Raw genomic sequence first — 18,561 nt, 5'->3', positions numbered from 1 at the left:
GTGACACAAACCAATCACTTTCCCACACGTCTGGATGTGAGGAATTCAAGTATTAAATATCAACATATAAACAATAGAAACAGCATCAATGTAGTACAAAGGTAAAGAACAATGAATATACAATAAATATTAAGCTGCCGTGACTGGATACATTAAGTCCTAATGGAAGGTAATAGCAAATAATCACAGTCAGAAACAATAAATACGACAGATACAATAGAAAAATAGAAGACAGAGGGACTTGCAATAAAAAGTGTGCAAGGCTACAATAGAAATCTGAAACAGTCTGAACAAATCATGACAAATCATACAGACCCAAGCCTACCAGAACTTTACTGAGGACGTACTGGAGGCCTACATGAGCTATGGCAATAAAAAAAAAAACTATTTAAAGTTGTATTCTCTATGTGCCAGGAACTCTCACTCAGCACATGAGTGAATGTGATACAGATTCTTCAACTGATCAATGTTAAGGTATGCACATCCCTCCCTGCATTGTTATCTAATTTCAGCTCACCGCTGATTTGTGACGATCTAATCTTCAAGAGAATTACCACCTGGCAGCTGCTGACACAAACACACACACACACACACAGACACACACAGACACAGACACTGGGGTCATCCAGAGATTCTGCCACAACAGCCGTCCGTGGCTGCAGAGGCCAGAATAAAGACAAAGACAGGAAACAGAGCTCTTTATCAGCCTGAACTCATGGTGCTGAAATCTGCAGGCTGGGATCTGTGGCTCAGTGTGGACTGGGAGTTTGCTGTTACATCACCACCCTCCAGTTGAGTTACCACATAGCAGGAGCACTCAAACAATTAAAAGTGCAGACTTGGAAATTGACATTATTATACTTCCTTTGCTCCGGGAGTTGCACTTTGGGAAATCTGCTTTGCTGTCTCACAGAGTTAATGAGGTGACACACCCACTGCATTTCTGTACTTCTCCCAAAGCATCCCCACCACAGACTATCACCCTGATTCATTGTGTAATGGAGATGTTTCCCTTGTTGCGAAAACAGTGATACAGTTTCAAAGTTCACTCTTTTCAGCACAGGTCAGAGCTTAGTGAGCAAAATGCTAAGTGTCACAAGAGATCTAACCTTTGGTTTAATGTTTCTCTGTGAATGTGGTCACACAGGAAGGGTCTGTGTGTTGTGGTTTTTATTGGACAGCTTCACCCTCGGAAATATTACCTCTCTGTCATTTCATGGTTGTTAAATCCTTCAAAATGTCTTGAAGCAGTGCCATGCATACATGTGTGTTTTTGTATGTTTGTGTACAATACAGTGTTACAGTGTTACAAAGGCATTTTACATTAAAAAATGTAATCATAACAAACTGCTCAAAAACCACTGAAAAATCTTCTGGGGATGTATTTCAGACTGCATCTACACCAAACAGTGCAAAGTCAAAGATCTCAAGACCATAAATTATAAAATTAATGGAATATTATTATTTGCAAATTGGTTCATTACTTTTTTTGTGTAATTCCACTGAAAATCAATCAAGCAAATAAACAAGCAAACAATCATGATTGGAAACAAAACCACTGTGGCAGAGATACATCACGTTACATCTCATGTTTCTTTGCTCTCAGCTCAGTTATTTTGAGGAACTGACTAGTATTAATTTAGTTTCTGTTTTGTTTTAGTCTTAAATTTAGTTTTTCAGGAGGAAAGCAAATTTGAGGGATTTTTTCCTATTAGTTGTATCACACAAATGTCCCAATCAGTCATTTCTACAAAAACTAAGCTAATTTGACCTGCAATTCAGTTTAGTTTTATTTCGTTTTGCATTGTTCATTGTAGTTTTTATTTAAAACATCAGTCATTTTTAATTCAGTTAAGTAAATTATTTTTTACTGTTCGTTTTTGTTTTAGTCTTAGTTTTATTAACTATATAACCCTTCTTCAAAGCCTCCATACCCATCTTCTGTAACCAACATATTGAAATAGAAAACAAGACATTTTAGTTTAACAAGCAGGCAGCCTAAAGGTTTGGAGCTATTAACTGACCATCAGTAGCTTCTTAAGAGCCCGAGGGCTCCTAAATGTAGCGCTACCGAGGGTAACATAAGCAAGTCAGCAAAGAAGACACAGCATGTCAATAAGACAACTTTGAAAGTTACCAGGAGGTATATTTGTCCTCTTAACCTCTAGCGGTTAACAACATTCCCACACCCACTGTGGCAGTGTTGTGTGGACATTTACTGTGGTCGTTGCTATTAATGTTGTTCAGCCTTTAAAGTACCTGATAATATTTGAATACTGCACATTATCATTTCATTTCCAGGCAATTTCTAAAAGTCCTGACGCAGATCATCAAAAATACTGTGCCTGGAAATATATACAGCATCAAAATATTTTTAAACAGTGAATTATGTGAATTGTCATTTTGTTTCAGAAAAAGAAGTGATTGTGAATGAATGTTTGTCCCTATATGTCCCTCCTGTGATAAACTGCTCTTGCCCAATGTCAGCTGGTATGGCCTCTAGCCCCTCCCCCACTGCCCTATAAAGATAAGCAGTGTTGGTAATGGATGGATGGATATAAAGTGTCATTTTACATGTTACAGAGACCCTATGGTCACACTTTGTGATGCTCACAGAATGTGGACTAACATGCACATAAAGTAAACTAATGTCAACCATCCTTCAAACCACCAGTAATGAGGCGTGACAGGGGTTTGGGTAACTGTGCTGTAAGACTGAATTTCAAATGGTGTAAAACCTTTCCAACCTTACCATTTCCCATGATTTGAAAAAGTAATCACATTTACTGTAACACGTCACCAAGTTAAAATTACTTGCCCGACACTGACATTTGTGTTTTTTGCTGCAGGCTGTGCGAGACGGTGGTGCCCCTGGAGGACCCTATTATCACAGAGACCACCTCCTTGCTGCAGGAATGGGGCGTCTTGTGGAAGCAGCTCTATGTGGTCAGTGATAAACCATTATAATAATACAGTTCTTTTCACACACATCGAAACCAAATGCTAAGCAATGAATATGAGACTGGATCTAAAATTACCAAGATTTTCACAGGAGTTGGAAGAAAAAAAAAAAAAGCTTTTGCAAAAGAAATTGCATCCGTGGCTGTTTCATTTGCATCCTCCTCAGGGATAGGCTTTTCTAGTTTGTATGTCCTCACTGCACCTAATTCAACACCTGGTATAACCAGCAAAAGTGTTGAATAGCCTGAGCTGTATCCCAAACATACAGTGACAGCTCCTTTAGATATTTCCCCATAGCCATGTCGTTCTGACTGTCACCCTATATTTTCATATACTATCTATGTAGGAACAGAAATGGTGGTTGGACACAGATAATGGCCTACAGACCTGTCATATGCAATTTCACGCTTTGTCATTCGGCCATTGATTGAGCTTGGCCTGCCTCTCATAGTTTCTGCATCATCTTAAGATCCACCACCTTCAGTCAGCCTTTACTTGCTGGGCAAAAGTGATTACTGGAAACCTAAAGCATCCTTAATCCTGCTAAGTGTCGAGGGGGCAGGCAGAAGTGGTTGGTAGGGCTTTGAGTTTGGAGCGGAGTGGATACGTTGCAGAGCTGGCAGCAAGTTTTTACATAACCTCTCGCTGAGGACTGCTCATGCTCTGAGCAACTAAGGAGCCCGAGGCATTGGTGTGGTGATGTAACTTTCTCTGAAGCTCGACTAATGTGAAGGGCTGATTTAACAGTGGCTCGTTTTGGTGCTCACCCCCTGTGTGATATGGGCCATGTTGCCACAGTTGCGTCCATAATAATAGGATGTAGCAGTGGCTGGATGTTGATACATTTCACCTTATTGTTGCCAATTAGAATTCATGGTACTACTTCGGGGAGCAATGGCCTAAGCATAACTGTGTATCTGTTGTAATGTACATAATTAGCCCGGGCAGAACAGTCGTCCGAAAGGGCTCATCAACCCTGACAAAAATCTTTGTTTTTCTGCAGCAACCAGCCTTTGAGAACATGTAATGTTTATCCTCATTAAATTTACATGGGCATTGTGGTGGCGCTTAATCTTCCCATTTATGTAAACAAACCTGGGTGGTAATGTGGGCTTGTCCTACCATTAGGCAGAACAGAGAATGCCTGAATTAAAAGGGTTGTCCTTGGCCCATGAGAAATGGTGATGAAATTAATTACCGTGAGGAGGTCAAAGCAGCCTTGCAAGAGATATTTATTATTTTTATTTCATTAACAAAACCAGTGGGCTTAAATCTCAGCGGCAATATGGTTATACAGTAGTGTATTAGTCCTGATCATACTGTAACCTGAGGTAAAATAAATCAAATCAATACTTTTTGATTTTCTTTTCCTCCGTTTTAGTTTTGTAGTCATATTCACAGACGATTTACATCCCAGGTAGCATGAATGAGAGTTAAAATCTGGGATGAATCTCATTAATAGCCTTTACATGAATGCTGCGGTAGAGGGAGATCTCATATCCCGACTAAATCTTTTATTGGCTACGTCAACAGAAACACAAGGTGGACCTGTTCCATAAGCTCCGTCATGTGATGAACGAGCTCATCGACCTGCGCCGGCAGCTGATCCAGGGTCATCTCGCCCAGGACCAGACCCGTGAGATCAAGCGGCACATCACCGTACGACTCGACTGGGGCAACGAGTGAGTAACTTTTACACTGAATGTACTGTTTTATGAAAGTTGAGGATTGAAGACTTGTTCTCCATAAAAAAAAAGCTTTTGTATTTAACTGTTGGCCACCAAAGAATACAATATTTCCTTGGCACTGACTGGAGAGATCTACAGCACTGGGTGAGTGGGTGCGTAATAGCATCCTCTATGATGTCATTTTATGGTCATTTAGCAGATGAGTGAATTTCAAGCAGCTTAAAGTCAATGCACATCCCCCTGGAGGAACTGTAAAGCCATACTCTTACTGTTGCCAGTTTCAAACTCGATCCAACCGAGCAGTGACAGGCATCCATAACAGAGATAAAGATGTGAGGGCTCCAGCTCGGCGGAGGAAGAGCTCTATGTGGAGGGCCCATCTGTCAGTTTCGTACAAGATTCACTGAACAATTGCACATTTGAACATACACACGCATATAATCTCTTTGAACTACATCGCTGTATTGGCCAACATTAGTGTGTGTCATGCTTGAACAGTTTTACTGTATTTGTTTTAACTCTCAGAAGTGGAGCCTGAGATGCATAGTATTAGTATTGCATTCACCACGCATGTCAGTGCTGTGTGCCGCACTCTGACCTGAAAGCTGTAGTGATTTGATTTCATGGTCACTGCAGGAATGATAGTAGGCTACTCCATGATTCGAGGCTGCACAATTTAGGGTTACAGTAAGGTGTATACAACAGCATGACATGAACCAATGGTGCAAGTAAGCAAAGGGTATATTTACTCCAGTGCTGTACTTAACCTCTTTATTCCTACAGACTCTGTCAGGAGGTTTGTGAGTTATCAGATCATGTTGAGTGGTCAAGCACTGTTGGGAAAAAAAAAGGCCAAATAATTCTTAGGAGTCAGAATAAAACGATTCACAAGACAAATCTAAAAGTGCCCACTGGATGTGAGGATGTCGCCATGAAAAATGGAGTCTCTTGTTTGAATATTTCATCCAGTGTCACTGATAGATCAAACTGTAGCTTGCAGCAAAGTGATACAGAGCAGTTATACAGTTTTAATAGAAGTTACACTGGTGAGAGAGCAGGCACTTTCATTATGTATTTAACATTTTGTTACATTATGTTTTTACTCCTCTTTATTTCTGAGGCAAATATCACACCTATTACAATAGACAATCAAATTATTTTACAGTATGTACTGCATGTGTGTGTGTTCTGTATGACACAAACAGTGTTATTACACAATGCTTCAGTAGAATTTAATGTTGGAGCAATGCAAATCTACTATGTGAATTCATAACATTTGATACTTGCACTTAAAATCATTAAGTAACGACCTTGAAGAAGTCTGTTTCATTATCTGTGGTGGCAGCGAAGGCCGTACATGGTAATTACAGGTTTGTTTTACGAACACATGCCACCAACTTAGTGTTAGTGACTCGTGTCCCCTGTGATTTTGTGGGTGAGTCATACCAGACACCCACTTCATAAAACTGTGAAATGTAGGGACTTCTGTATAATTTCATTAGAGATAGATAGTTTGGTTTAAAAAGTAACTTATTTAAATGAAAATCTTCGAGATTGCCACTTAAAAATGAAATTTGACATTTTAGGAAATACATAACATTTTAACGACCAGTATTTTCTTGGCCCTGAGTAGTTGCCAAGCAACCAGCACAGACTCACCATAACTGTAATACCCTAGTAAAAACGGGCAATTCTTGTTTTGTTGTTGTTTTGTTGCTTTTGAGATTCTGGTAGCCAAGCTGGTTGTTTCAGTCATTTTGCTTATACAGGAATGTGAGCTGTGTCAGTACCTCAGAATTATAAGTACAATATTTAATTAAATGTTTATAAATGAGAGTTTGATGATTTGGTTAGATAGTTGAATAAGACTAAAAATAACAAACTGAATATGAGAATTGCTGTATAGAGCTTCACATCTGATAAACCTTTACTGAATTTTGTAATATGACATTGTTTTTACTCTCTTTTTCTCTGATACATCCCTGGTCTTATTTTCTCCAGGCACCTTGGCTTAGACCTTGTTCCCAGAAAAGAGTTTGAAATGGTGGATCCAGAGCAGATCAGCGTATCGGAGCTATACAAACTGGTATGTTGGCTGGTTTTATTTTAGAACGAGTGTGTGCAGTACAAGTCCATTCCCTGAATTATTAAATGGATGAAATTAATGAAGTGAAGGTGTATTCTTTGGATGATTAAAATGCAATTGCATATATATCCCTCCCTGTATCTGTAGCGATGACTCAAATGATGCTGTCTTTACACACATAAGCTGTTGTGTCCGCTGTGTGCGTCTTTTTTTAAATCTTTTTTCTGTTGCGCAGCCTGGTTATACATATACGAACGTGACGTTGGATGTGTAGGGATGTGTGAATGTACCGATTATCAAATCATCCATAAGAAGGTGACTCACAAGAGAGCGCACGAGTCAGCTGTTGGAACCGCCTCATGTGACCTGTTCTTTATGCTTATCTTACCGCCATATTGAGTGTGTCCCTCTTCTTGCATCAACGTGACTCTCACAAGCGTGATTGCTGGCTAGCAAAGCAGACATAATGCAAAGTGACAGGGCCAGGTGAGGCGACGGGAAAATGAATGAATGATGAATTTTTAATTTATTTATTTTTTCCCAAATAAATTACATATTTTAGTCTTAGTTGCTCTAAACCTCCAACCAGACTTGGGGATATATTTCCATAAATAAATAATGTCTCAGATGTATTTTGGCTGTAGCGATGTGGGACTTCCAAACCTGTACACAGAGAGAGGGAGAGCGGGAGCGAGGGAGGAAGAGAAAGAGGAGACTTTCTGTAGCAGATCTAATTTTAGCAATATGCGATTACAGCACAGATGTTACGAAATCTAATGTAATGCTGCTGGAGACAGTTATCTAGGAGGGGGATCCTTTCTGGTTAGTTGTTGTAGCTCCATATGCTGATCAAAACACTTTCCAACTGCCCCGCAGCCTCCCATTATCCCATTGCCATGTTTCTCAGCTTTGCACGCAGAATGTTTGTGCACTAAATGCTCTGTCCAGAAACAACAGCGTAGCTCCTCCTTGCCAAAAAGCCTCCTGACTCTGTCGATGAAAGTGAGCTTGTTTTTGGCAGGGCATAAGGCCTTGGCACCTCTTCAGGTAGGGGAGTAGAGGAGTTCTTTCAGGCTGCTGAGCAGAGAGGTGTGTGTGGGCGATACTGGCTTTGTCCTCTCCTCTCCCACATGCTCACGTTTTGCCTCATGTGGGCTTCTTTTAGCACCACAGGAACAGTAGTATAGCCACTCTGCAACGTACGTAGGTTGACATTTTGTCAGATTTGAAGCCTCAGCCGATGCATTGCTCAGGCAGCGTGCGTCTCAAGCTGCTATAAATTAAATAACACAACGCTGCATGGGAAGAATAAAGAATGGGCCGACTGATCTGACATCTTTCCTTTGAACTTCACTCTCTTACAGCACGTATCCAGCAGACACTGTGGTCAGCAAAGCACAAATCAGGTACAGTCTCTGCAGACCTGTTTGTTTACAAATTCATCCAAACCTTTTCATACTCTGTCTGTCTCTTCAACTCCCATTTTATGTTTCTCCTCCAAATACAGAACAGTGCATTTTGCCTATTCTCCTACAGACTCCTATTGTTGCTCATAATCCTGGTGATCTGGGGATTTCTCTCGTCACACTGAGAATAAGAATTCATAGGGTTAAAATCTCTAGGTATTAAATTTAATTACAAGGTGTCACCGCTATGCTCCATAAGAAACTCACACCGCTGCTGCCAGGATGTGAGGGTTGATTCCCACTGGGACCACATATGCCCAAATGTATGCACAAATGGTACAGTAGAGCACTTTGCATAGAAGAGTCCACTTCATTTTATTTGTTCAGGAACACCAGGTTAAAGACCTGTTACACTGAAGCTTCACTGAGCCCTGTAAATATGAATTAAAGGCAGAAATTGCAAAATTACAAGTATCTGAAAATGATGTTTATATCGCAAAATAATAAAAGTATTCCTTCAATATTTACCTTGAAAGACTAATTTGCTGAAATGCATTGGGTGGCCATGATCACTGCACACGATCCCTGCAGCCTCTAACCACACGTACAGCTGCAGCTCTTCATAACTAATTCATCATTTCTTTATTTTGATGACACCAAGTATGTCTACTGTAAATAGCATGCACTTGTGACAGATTGAAACACACAGTGCACCAGTGAATTATTCGCCCCCTTGCATTGCTGCCATTGATCTGTTAAATAAGCTTATCTATATACAGAATGGCAGGTACTTGGCCTCGCTCGCAGTAAGGACCTGTCTTGTTAGCGGTCACTTTCTTCTTCGTTCCCAGGGTGACAGCACGAGACAGCGCCATGGTGACGGTTGCCGTGTCCCCGTGTCGCACCATCTCTTCATCAATCTGAAGAGCTTTACTTACAACAGTATCAGCGAGGATGCAGACGTCTTCTTCTCTCTGTACGACACTCGCGAGGCCAAACAGATCAGGTACACGGAGGAATCTGAACAGATAACAGCCCCGAGTTGACCTGCAGCACGTAGCACTGTTGCCGTGCACATGCAGGGGGCTCGCACATGTCTACACACGCGGTCACTGTTGTTGATTGAGGCGCTCTGTGGTTGACTGAGCGAAACTGTGACCTGACTTTTTTTTTTTGCAGTGAGAAGTTCATGGTGAAACTGAACAAAAACGGAGGACCAAAGAATCCAGAGAAGATTGATCGTCTGTGCGCTCTCTTCACGGTGGCGTCCCTGCTCCTTCTGCTTACAAATACCAAAACCCTGTATTTCAACTGTGCACTGACATCTCTCTCGGCTTCCTATTTCTCTGCAGGACCTGAGCAGTAAAGACTTGAAGAGAGACCTCTACATTGTTGCACATGTCATAAGAACTGGTAAATCAGCTCAGTGTCCAAAATGCATGTTTAAAGCAGAAGTAAGCGATCCGGTCGTTTTGGCTAATGCTGCGTTCCAGGCAGGCTTTTGAAACCGTAAATTACAGCTTCAAGTCAGGACTTTCGACTTTGTAGCGTTCCAGGCAACCCACTCGTGTTTTTCCGACCTGTTTTACCTGTGAAAGTCACTATAACGGCCACTCGTAACTTCTGACCCGTGAACTCGTACCAGATCAAACTGGTACGACTTCACAGGTCGGAAAAACACGAGTTACGGGCTGCCTTGAACGCACCATAACGTCTTGTCAGCCGATGGAGTTAGCAGCCCCCGCCCTCGTCATGGATCTATTGGTCCTCGTCCCTACGTCACCACATTCAGGCGCATCCCTTGGCTGCACACACAGCCCTGCATGCCGTTCTCTCTCCTCATTGGATAAAACTTGTAGGATACGAGAAAAGTTTTCTCCTCGGCTCAGAGCAGAGCAGAGTGACTGACAGACCCGTGTTTCGGTCCAAACACTCTATGTAAGTGATTGCTGTCGGAAGATATAACTATTTAAGACTTATATTAACACAAAAATATCGCTTACTTCTGCTTTAATGACAGCTTGTTTTTTTATTTTTTAATGAATAATACACGTTTTTTTCTTCTGCTTTTTTGTCCAGGTCGTATGCTGCTGAATGACTCAAAGAAAGGGCCTCCTCACGTGCAGTACAGACGGCCCTATGGCTGCGCTGTGCTTGCCATGAGTGATGTTTTCCACACCATCACAGACCTCAAAGAGGAGAAGGACTTTGTGCTCAAAGTTTACACGTGAGTTGTAGATGTGAAGCTCTTCTTCCATTTATTTACTTGGATCATAAATCCCTCTGAAACTTTATTGCGAAACATTGTTTGGTATGCATATGACTGTGTAATTGCCTTGTTAGTAGACACATGGCTTGTGTTCTTTTGGAAAATTTTAAGTGTCTATGTAGTGGGGTGGGAGTGTGTAAATGTTCTGCAAATGTCATGCATGATAACGTAGTGCTTCAGCGTTGATGCCTGGTGTGTTTTGACCAGAATGATAATGAAGTGTCCTCTGGAAAATCAATGGTTGCTCACCCCGGGCCGGTGATGGGGCACTTGGCGTGTTGTGAATCTGGCTGCTTCTGTTAGGCCGTGCCATAGAGAGCCTCTCCTGTGCACCAGCCGACCCAGTGAAGAAAGGAGAGACAGAGGATGAGAGGGAAAGAGATTGAGAGAGATGACACATGGATAAATTAGCTAAGTTAGAGGATGGAGGAAAGTAACATCGAGCTCAGCATTTTTCTCCTGTCACTCAACGGCTGGAGTGTCTCTTTGTGTCCATGCCGTCCTCCTCGGCGTCCGCTCTGGGTCAGAGGTCATTCACACACGTAGCCATTTAGATATTTTAGACTTCTCTTGCATGGTTTTTTCCAGGATAACAACACATCTTTGGTGTGAAATAAAGATTTCTAGAATAGAGGGCTGTCTTTTTTTATTGGATTTCTGTGCTGAGGCGCACAGCTCTTCCCTTTAAAAAGCAAGCAGTGATTCAGTGCTGAGCTGCCTCCAAACTGTCGGCTCCTATAACGCTCCAGTCTGTGCAGTTCCCCATGCTTTTCCCAGGGGCCTACGGGCCCACAGTAATGAAAAAGGCTGGTAGAGAGCTAGCTGTCAGGTTTGCTTAGTGTGCTGTGCATTTGGGCTAATGTGCTGCTTGATAGCACCTCCCCCTGCTGCTACCTTTTCTCCAGGAGGAAATCGGCTCTGGGACACATGCTGTTCATATAGTCCCCATGCACACGGTCCTGATCCCTCCATCTGGACCCGCTAATGGGTGCGCTGTTAACAGCACCAACCCGCTTGTCTTCTCTCTCCAGATGTAACAATGAGAACGAGTGGTACCAAATACACGAGAACATCATCCGCAAGTCCAACACCAAGTACTCTGCTCCCAGCACCAACTACGGTAAATATGTCGCCTGTTTGGTCTCCTGGTATTTGGACTTTCACATGTTTTTCCTTTGTAGTGAGAATTTAGAGACAATAAAAGTCAAAAGACAGTCAAAGTTAGTTGTTTATGTTTTTATCCAGAGGAGCAAATAGGATGGATGCTGATGGGTGCATATTTGCTCCATAATAAGACATGTAATTAAAATACAAAATACAGCCACAGTGGTATTCTGCTTAGATTTTCAGAAACCCAACTTTGAGATTTGGAGATGAATGGATTTTCTGTTTGTGTTGCTCAAAACAGTGAAAATAACATTTAAAATTCTACATCAGCATCTCTTTCTAGAAACAGTGTCCCAGTTACTGTGGCTAATCCGCTGAGCACACTGTCACAGGTTTTTTTTATAGGAACTATTTCCTTGGTAGGAAGTAGTTCCAAGTAGAAAAAAAACTGTGCATTGTGATCAGATGATTCAGAGAAACCATTTACCCCCTGAGGGTAAGTGAGAGAATATGTTTTGTGTAATATGTGTGAACCATCCTTTCAATACCTCATAAAGGGAAATTAGACATCCTTCATCGTGATACAGTCTTGATCACTGTGACGGGTTGGGTGAGAAGTGCCATGAGATGATTTTGAAAGACTGTTTCTTGGCTGATGCAGTAACTTGTGTTCTTCATACTTTAAGAGCAAGTACAATTTATGTTCTCTCCGCAAGAACTGGAACAGGGCTGCCAAATATATATACCTGATGACAAATTTTGTTTTTTTTCTCTCCTAGAAAACCACCAAATAATATTCACAACTTCATGCATTTTTGTTTAAGAATTAACCTGATTGAAAAATAGTTGTCACTTCTCTCTTGATTGACTATTTGATTGATCGAGACATGAATTCTTTTATAAAGTGCATGTGTGTTTTTTCCCCTAAAAATGCAAAGTAGTTCCTTTAATTCACTGGATTAGCCAAACACAGGCATTCACATCTAATCATTTTATCTGAAAGTGGTTGTACAATTAAAATTCTGTCCAATTAAAATCACTTTAATTACAGATTGGTTGCTCACCTCTGCCGGTGCAATAATAACCACCTGAAGGAGAAAACATATTGGATCTGAAGCAGCAGCTCAGCCAGTGGGTTAGATAAACCAAAGATATTGGTTATCTCTGCTTGTAAACAATCCATCTGAGTGGAAGTTTAAAAACTGGACTTGCTTTGAGGCTGAGCTCTGTCAATTCCCTATTACTTCTCTTCTTATGAGCGAGTCACACTTTACGTTATGACTCATTCCTCCCAGAAATCTGTCACTAGATTTGTGTGGTACCCGTATTTTTCTTTGCTTCTTTGCGTAATTCCACAACCCTGTTTCTCCTCCCTCCCTCTGCTCTCCTTGGCTTCGATCACGTCTCTCCATCCACTCTCCTGTCGGTCTTCTCCTCCCCCACATTCTGACTAACGTCCCTTAAATACCCCTCTTTCCCTCCCTCCTCCTCCTGTCTTCCCTCCTTTTTCTCCCTCCTACAACCCCACACCTCTTCACTTGTCCTTCCCACCCCATTTTTACACACACACACACACACATACACCAACCCACAACCACCCTCTGCCCCCAGGCCTCATCATTTCCCTGCAGCTGCTGCGGGGAGAGCTGGAGCAGATCAGACGGGAGAACCAGGCTGTGTTCAACAGGGCCCTGGCACTTACACGCAAACTGGGTTTCCCAGATGTCATCCTGCCAGGTAAGGAGGCAAAGAGCAGTATAGGCAGTAATTGGGACGGAGAGGGTCAGGGAGGAGCTGGAGAGAGCAGAGGCCAGATGGCTTGGAGGAATGAAAAGCACTGGAACGAGCAGATCAGGGTTCAGAGGATGCAGATGAAGGAGGAGAGAGATGGGAGTGAGGGGTGAGGATGGTGCTTAAAGACTGTATAGAAGAAAACAGCAGGAAACAGAATTAGCAGGGGAGTGGGCTGGGTTATGAGTCAAATATACATTACTTTCACAGCATGTGATGGTGAGTAAATAAGTACATTCACTCAAGCAGTGTGTTTAAGTAGAGTTCGGATGAGGATTTCACGTTAAACACAGTGGATAACATAAAATTACCAAACGTTTGGCTTTGACAAAAAAAAAAAGCAGTGTAATAGTATAATGGAGTACGATTTCTGCTAAAGTGCGCAATCTTAATACTTAAAGGACTGGTATTTTGGAAACTCTTTAAGTTGTGAGATCAAGATTTAGGTAAGGGATTGTGCAAAATATAAAGAGCAGAGGTCTTCAAAGATAATTCAAAGAGAGAGAAAGAGAGAGGTGTGTGTTTATTTCCATATATTTCATCAGCTAACATTGCTGTGCTTGGTGTCTGATGAGCATGTTATCCTCCTCCTCTCCTCTCCTCTCCTCTCCTCTCCTCTCCTCTCCTCTCAGCCTGAAATACCGTCCAATATCACTCCTTGTGACTCATCTATCCCCAAGGAAATGACTTGGATATAAATAACTATAATCTGATTGTATAAATAACTGCAATATCTTCCTCCACTGTTGCCACTGATATTTATTCCATTAAACACTGACCTCACAAAAGGTGCTGAGCCAGTCATGAGCTACGGTGTATTACAGCTCAGCGGGGTCATTTCTCATTGACAAGAACAACGACGTGCGGTGCACATCTTAGTCTGCACAGCGGCTTAATTTATGTTGACCACTCGCAGTTCATCTGTGGAGCAGCGGCTGTCATGTACTTATTAACATTGCCAGGGAGGAGACGTGTTTGTAATCATGGTCTGGGAATTTCTGAGATGTCCAGCTGTTGTTGGTAAAATTGAACGTCAAGCTTTGGGGGGGGGGGGGGGGGGGGGGGCGGCTGAAATGATACTGGAGGGAATTGAATTTGCATCATGACATAGTGTGAGTCAATCTTACAAAGTGTGTTCAACCAATTTGGCGAACATTTTCAGACTTACAACGGACAGTTGTTGGGCAGAGATTTGACTTGAATGTGTGAAATGTGGATTTAACTAAAGCCTCTCCTGTGTAATTGTCTCAGGTGATACACGTAATGACCTGTACCTGACCCTAGAGCGGGGGGAGTTCGAGAGAGGCGGCAAGAGCGTCCAAAAGAACATCGAAGTCACGCTCTATGTACTCTACGCTGACGGGGACACGCTCAAAGTATGATGCATATTTACATGAGATATTATGCACCATATGATAAATCTCTGAGTCATGATGAGTGTAATGTTCCTCCTTTCCATCCACACATTCATTTGGGGAACTGCTTATGTCACTAAAATTCGTCTTCCTGCGTTTTTTTTCCTCAGGACTGCATCAGTTTGGGCAGCGGGGAGCCCAACGCCAGCGAATATCGCTCATTTGTCCTCTACCACAACAACGGCCCTCGCTGGAGTGAGATGGTCAAGCTGCCCATTCCCATAGATCGTTTCAGAGGGTCCCACCTACGCTTCGAGTTCAGACACTGCTCCAGTGAGTCAGTAATGCAGCCCAGTGGCAGCCATCCCTCAGTACATGCGTTCACGAGGACACATCGAATCACACTCAGACCTGCACTCTTTTGGTTTGTGCAGAGGAGATACACAGCCTAATACATGTTAGTATGATGTGTCTTCTTTCAGCTAAAGACAAAGGAGAGAAAAAACTGTTTGGTTTTGCCTTCACGCCCCTGATGAGAGAAGATGGGACCACACTGTCAGATGAGAGCCATGAGCTTTATGTATACAAGGTATGAGCAGCTTTAACACACACTGATACATCATGTGCGGTTTTTATGAGGGTTTTTTTCCCCCTGATGAGGTGATTCGACATAAAAAAAATGGTTTTAAAGACACATTTAGTTGCACCTTGTGATGATTACATTAAAAGTGGCCGAGCTGTGGTAGGTTGTTTCGGTGGCATCCTGGGAGTCAGCTTCATCTTCTCTTGACTCTGACAACATGTGAATGTTGTGCCGTGTGCCATCCTTTCTTTTCTGCTCCCCGTCATCCAGGAAACGTGCAGCTCTGAATGACCTATCCAACAGTATCATACCAGGTGTTTTGTCCATAGGCTACTGTCAGCCTTTACAAGCTTCACCTCACTTTTCCGTCCCCTGATTTTACAAAATGACCACAGCCCTCGGAGTTATACTGATAAACCATATTTCATACTATTTTCCAAGAGTATTCAGAGATTTCTATAAGGGAATAATTAATACTGACTTGTATCTCGAGTGTGTTTACATGTGCACTAGTGCTAGTATTATAATTATTATTATAGTTTCCCATTTTTGGGCCTTATCCTGGTTTTAAACTCATGGATATGATGTTGTCAAGCTGTGGTTCAAAAACCTGGTTAAGATGTTTTCACACCACAGTATCCTGGTTTCTATTGGACTACTCCAGGGTTTTTTAACTCATTGAGTGCCAACCACGTAATTTCTCGTTTTTCGTTCCCATGCGTTGAGTGCCAAAAACGAAATTTTTCGTTTTTTGCTTTTTTTTTAAATTATGAAAATAGACACTTTAATACACATTATATGTAAATTTGGGGACTCTACGACGAGGAGAACTGAAATAGATGACGATCAAAGTCACATGACAGCTCATGATCTGGAAGTTTTTATCATAACTCAGCTTCTGCAAACGGAGTTCTGCATGTGGATGCAGCAGCTGCTCCGCTGCTGCTCTGCTCTCACCCGCGAGGCTGCAGCAGCTGGGAGCTGAACCAGGAAGCTCTCAGCCGACTGTCCCGCCCGGTCTTCATCTGGAGCAACACCGTGTCCTCCCCAAAGTCCTCCCGCGGTAAAATCTGATGGTCTCTGGGTCAAAGCAGACCGGCACCACCGACCCGTACCACAGACGGACCGCGACCACCGGCGGGACCGGTGTTCGCGAGCCGCTGTGGCCGGCAGACCCTCACGTTCCGCGGCGAGAGGCTGTGACACGGCACGGTGCGTCTGTGTTATTGCTGTTTAGTGGCGCCCCCCCCGCCCCCGATGGTGGTTTTGTGAATAGAACAACAATTGTTGTGTATATTTATCTTACACGAGCCCTTTGATCCAGAAATGCGAGTGTCAGAAGAGCGACAGACACAAACAGCGCACCTTTCATAAAAGACGCTCTATCTCCTTTTCTAGAAAAAAAGGAGGGATTTTGGTGAAACCCAGCCATGTTTAGCTTGACTTTTCTCAGGAACGGAGGCACGTAGAAACAAACGGTTTGTGGCCATTTGAAGGATAAAGTTAAACCTTTCAAATGAGCTACAGTATGTGTTGGTGGCAATAATATAGAATACACTAAGGCTCTAAAATAAAAAGTCAAATATGGTCTAATTTGCCGGTACACTTGACTAAAACTTTGGAAAGGAGCGCGGCACTCAATGAGTTAAAACTGGTATAAGGCCTAATCCAGATGTCTGAATCCAGGATTTAAAAAATGAAGCACCATGAATCTCAAATCATTACCTGGATGCTGATGCCCATGTAAACAGGCTCACTTGGGAAGTACACCATTACGTCCCTGTCAGTTTTGCATGCTGTCATTATTACTAGCTAGCATTATGTGTTCGTAACATAAAAATGTTAAAATATAATTACATAATAATGCTGTAACATGTGGAGAGTAACAATTTAGTTTAGTTCGATAGTTAGATAGGATCATCTAACAGATGTGAATCACAAAGAGCTACTTTTAGTTTTCGACACCTGTCGCTGGTTGGGCTTTTACATGTTGAGTTGAAATAAAAAATAAAAATAAAAAAACATGATAATATCCAACAATTAGCAGTAACAATTAACAGTCTGAAAAGAAAGAACAGCACAAGAAGCTACAAGAAGTCAAACAAAAAAAGAGGAGTAGAGCTAACTAGCTGGTTGATGAGAGCAGAAATGTTGTTGTTGTTGTTGTTGTTGTTGTTGTTGTTGTTGTTGTTGTTGTTGTGAAAATGGGCGAGCTCGTGAAGACGCGAATTTACACAAAATGGTCACGAGTCAAAACGAGCGTTAAATCGCGTATCTCGCGTTTGGTCGCGCGTCACAACTCGAGCGAAAAAAAAGCGTTCCTCGTGTTTGGTGGGAAGCCCCTTGTGGGTCTTCCCACCAAACACGATGAAATAGACGAAGACGCGATGGTCCCGTCGCCCAAAACAAATCGGGTGTATTGCGTCGCAAAAAAAAAAAGTCGCGTCTACCGCGTCTCGCGCCTAATCGCGTCTTTGCGTCACGGCCTTTTACACCGCGGACGTAACGAATAAACGGTGACGGTGTGAACGAACAACATAGAACAGGACCAGACGTGGCGTTGTTTCCTCTTTTCACCGACAGCTCCACTCTCCCTTACTTACACTAACTACTGTTATTGTTGAGGCAGAGAATTGTGGGATTTGTAGTTTTTGACCAATCGCAGGTTGTGCTCTTTCTTTTTGTGATTTTCCCGGTTCACTTCACACATGTTTGTTTTTTTTAGGGGCAAATGCGAGTGAAATGCTCGCCCATGGTGGGCATAAGAAAATGTAAGACCTGTCTAAAATTATTTAAGACTTGAACACAATAGTTCAACAAATTTAAGACATTTTAAGACCTAAAATTTAGATTTTCACATTTTAGACTTTTTAAGACCCCGCGGATACCCTGTTATTTCATATAAAAGTTTAAGTGCATACATATTTTATGATGCTGTATTATATATTTTTATTATTATTTAAGACCATCTTAGAATTTTCTAATAAATTTAATACTTTTTAAGGCCTTAATTTTAGATACATGAATTTAAGACTTTTTAAGGATCCGCGGATACCCTGAGAAGTTGTGCGCTCGCAGCAGGACAGATAATCAGATGGATAATCGGTAAAGTTAATAATTTCACTTAATGTGGCCATGAATAAATTAATTTCGATGTTTCGCCTGTTATTAAACGCAAATCTTGAATAGGTCTCCGCTGTTTTCACATTTAAAAAGGTCTTTGTTGTCTTTGTACAGAGACAATATGAGATTTGCTTGTAGCCACAGCACTTAAAAAACCCACTGTAACCTATTTTCATAGGCACACCAGCCTCG

The 18,561-nt window shown here is 42.0% G+C and overlaps 1 protein-coding gene across 4 annotated transcripts in view; it reads left to right on the top strand.

Moving 5' to 3' along the window:
- Window positions 1-18,561, top strand: part of LOC146984825 (dedicator of cytokinesis protein 3-like) — a 60,157-nt gene that overhangs the window by 14,928 nt on the left and 26,668 nt on the right. For all 4 annotated transcript variants that reach the window (XM_085782280.1, XM_085782278.1, XM_085782279.1 and 1 more), the window contains exons 5-17: window positions 2,850-2,946; window positions 4,495-4,643; window positions 6,651-6,735; window positions 8,100-8,141; window positions 8,993-9,147; window positions 9,321-9,402; window positions 9,494-9,554; window positions 10,221-10,368; window positions 11,442-11,530; window positions 13,129-13,254; window positions 14,560-14,684; window positions 14,834-14,996; window positions 15,146-15,252. In XM_085782280.1, coding sequence (XP_085638406.1) covers window positions 2,850-2,946; window positions 4,495-4,643; window positions 6,651-6,735; window positions 8,100-8,141; window positions 8,993-9,147; window positions 9,321-9,402; window positions 9,494-9,554; window positions 10,221-10,368; window positions 11,442-11,530; window positions 13,129-13,254; window positions 14,560-14,684; window positions 14,834-14,996; window positions 15,146-15,252 — 1,429 coding nt within the window. The remainder of the gene's footprint in view (window positions 1-2,849; window positions 2,947-4,494; window positions 4,644-6,650; window positions 6,736-8,099; window positions 8,142-8,992; window positions 9,148-9,320; window positions 9,403-9,493; window positions 9,555-10,220; window positions 10,369-11,441; window positions 11,531-13,128; window positions 13,255-14,559; window positions 14,685-14,833; window positions 14,997-15,145; window positions 15,253-18,561) is intronic.

This window comes from Trachurus japonicus, chromosome 7 (genome assembly GCF_045865225.1).
Source record: "Trachurus japonicus isolate A0001 chromosome 7, Traja_1.0".
NCBI classification, from domain to species: Eukaryota; Metazoa; Chordata; class Actinopteri; order Carangiformes; family Carangidae; genus Trachurus; species Trachurus japonicus.
This window is presented reverse-complemented; position numbering and strand designations above follow the sequence as displayed.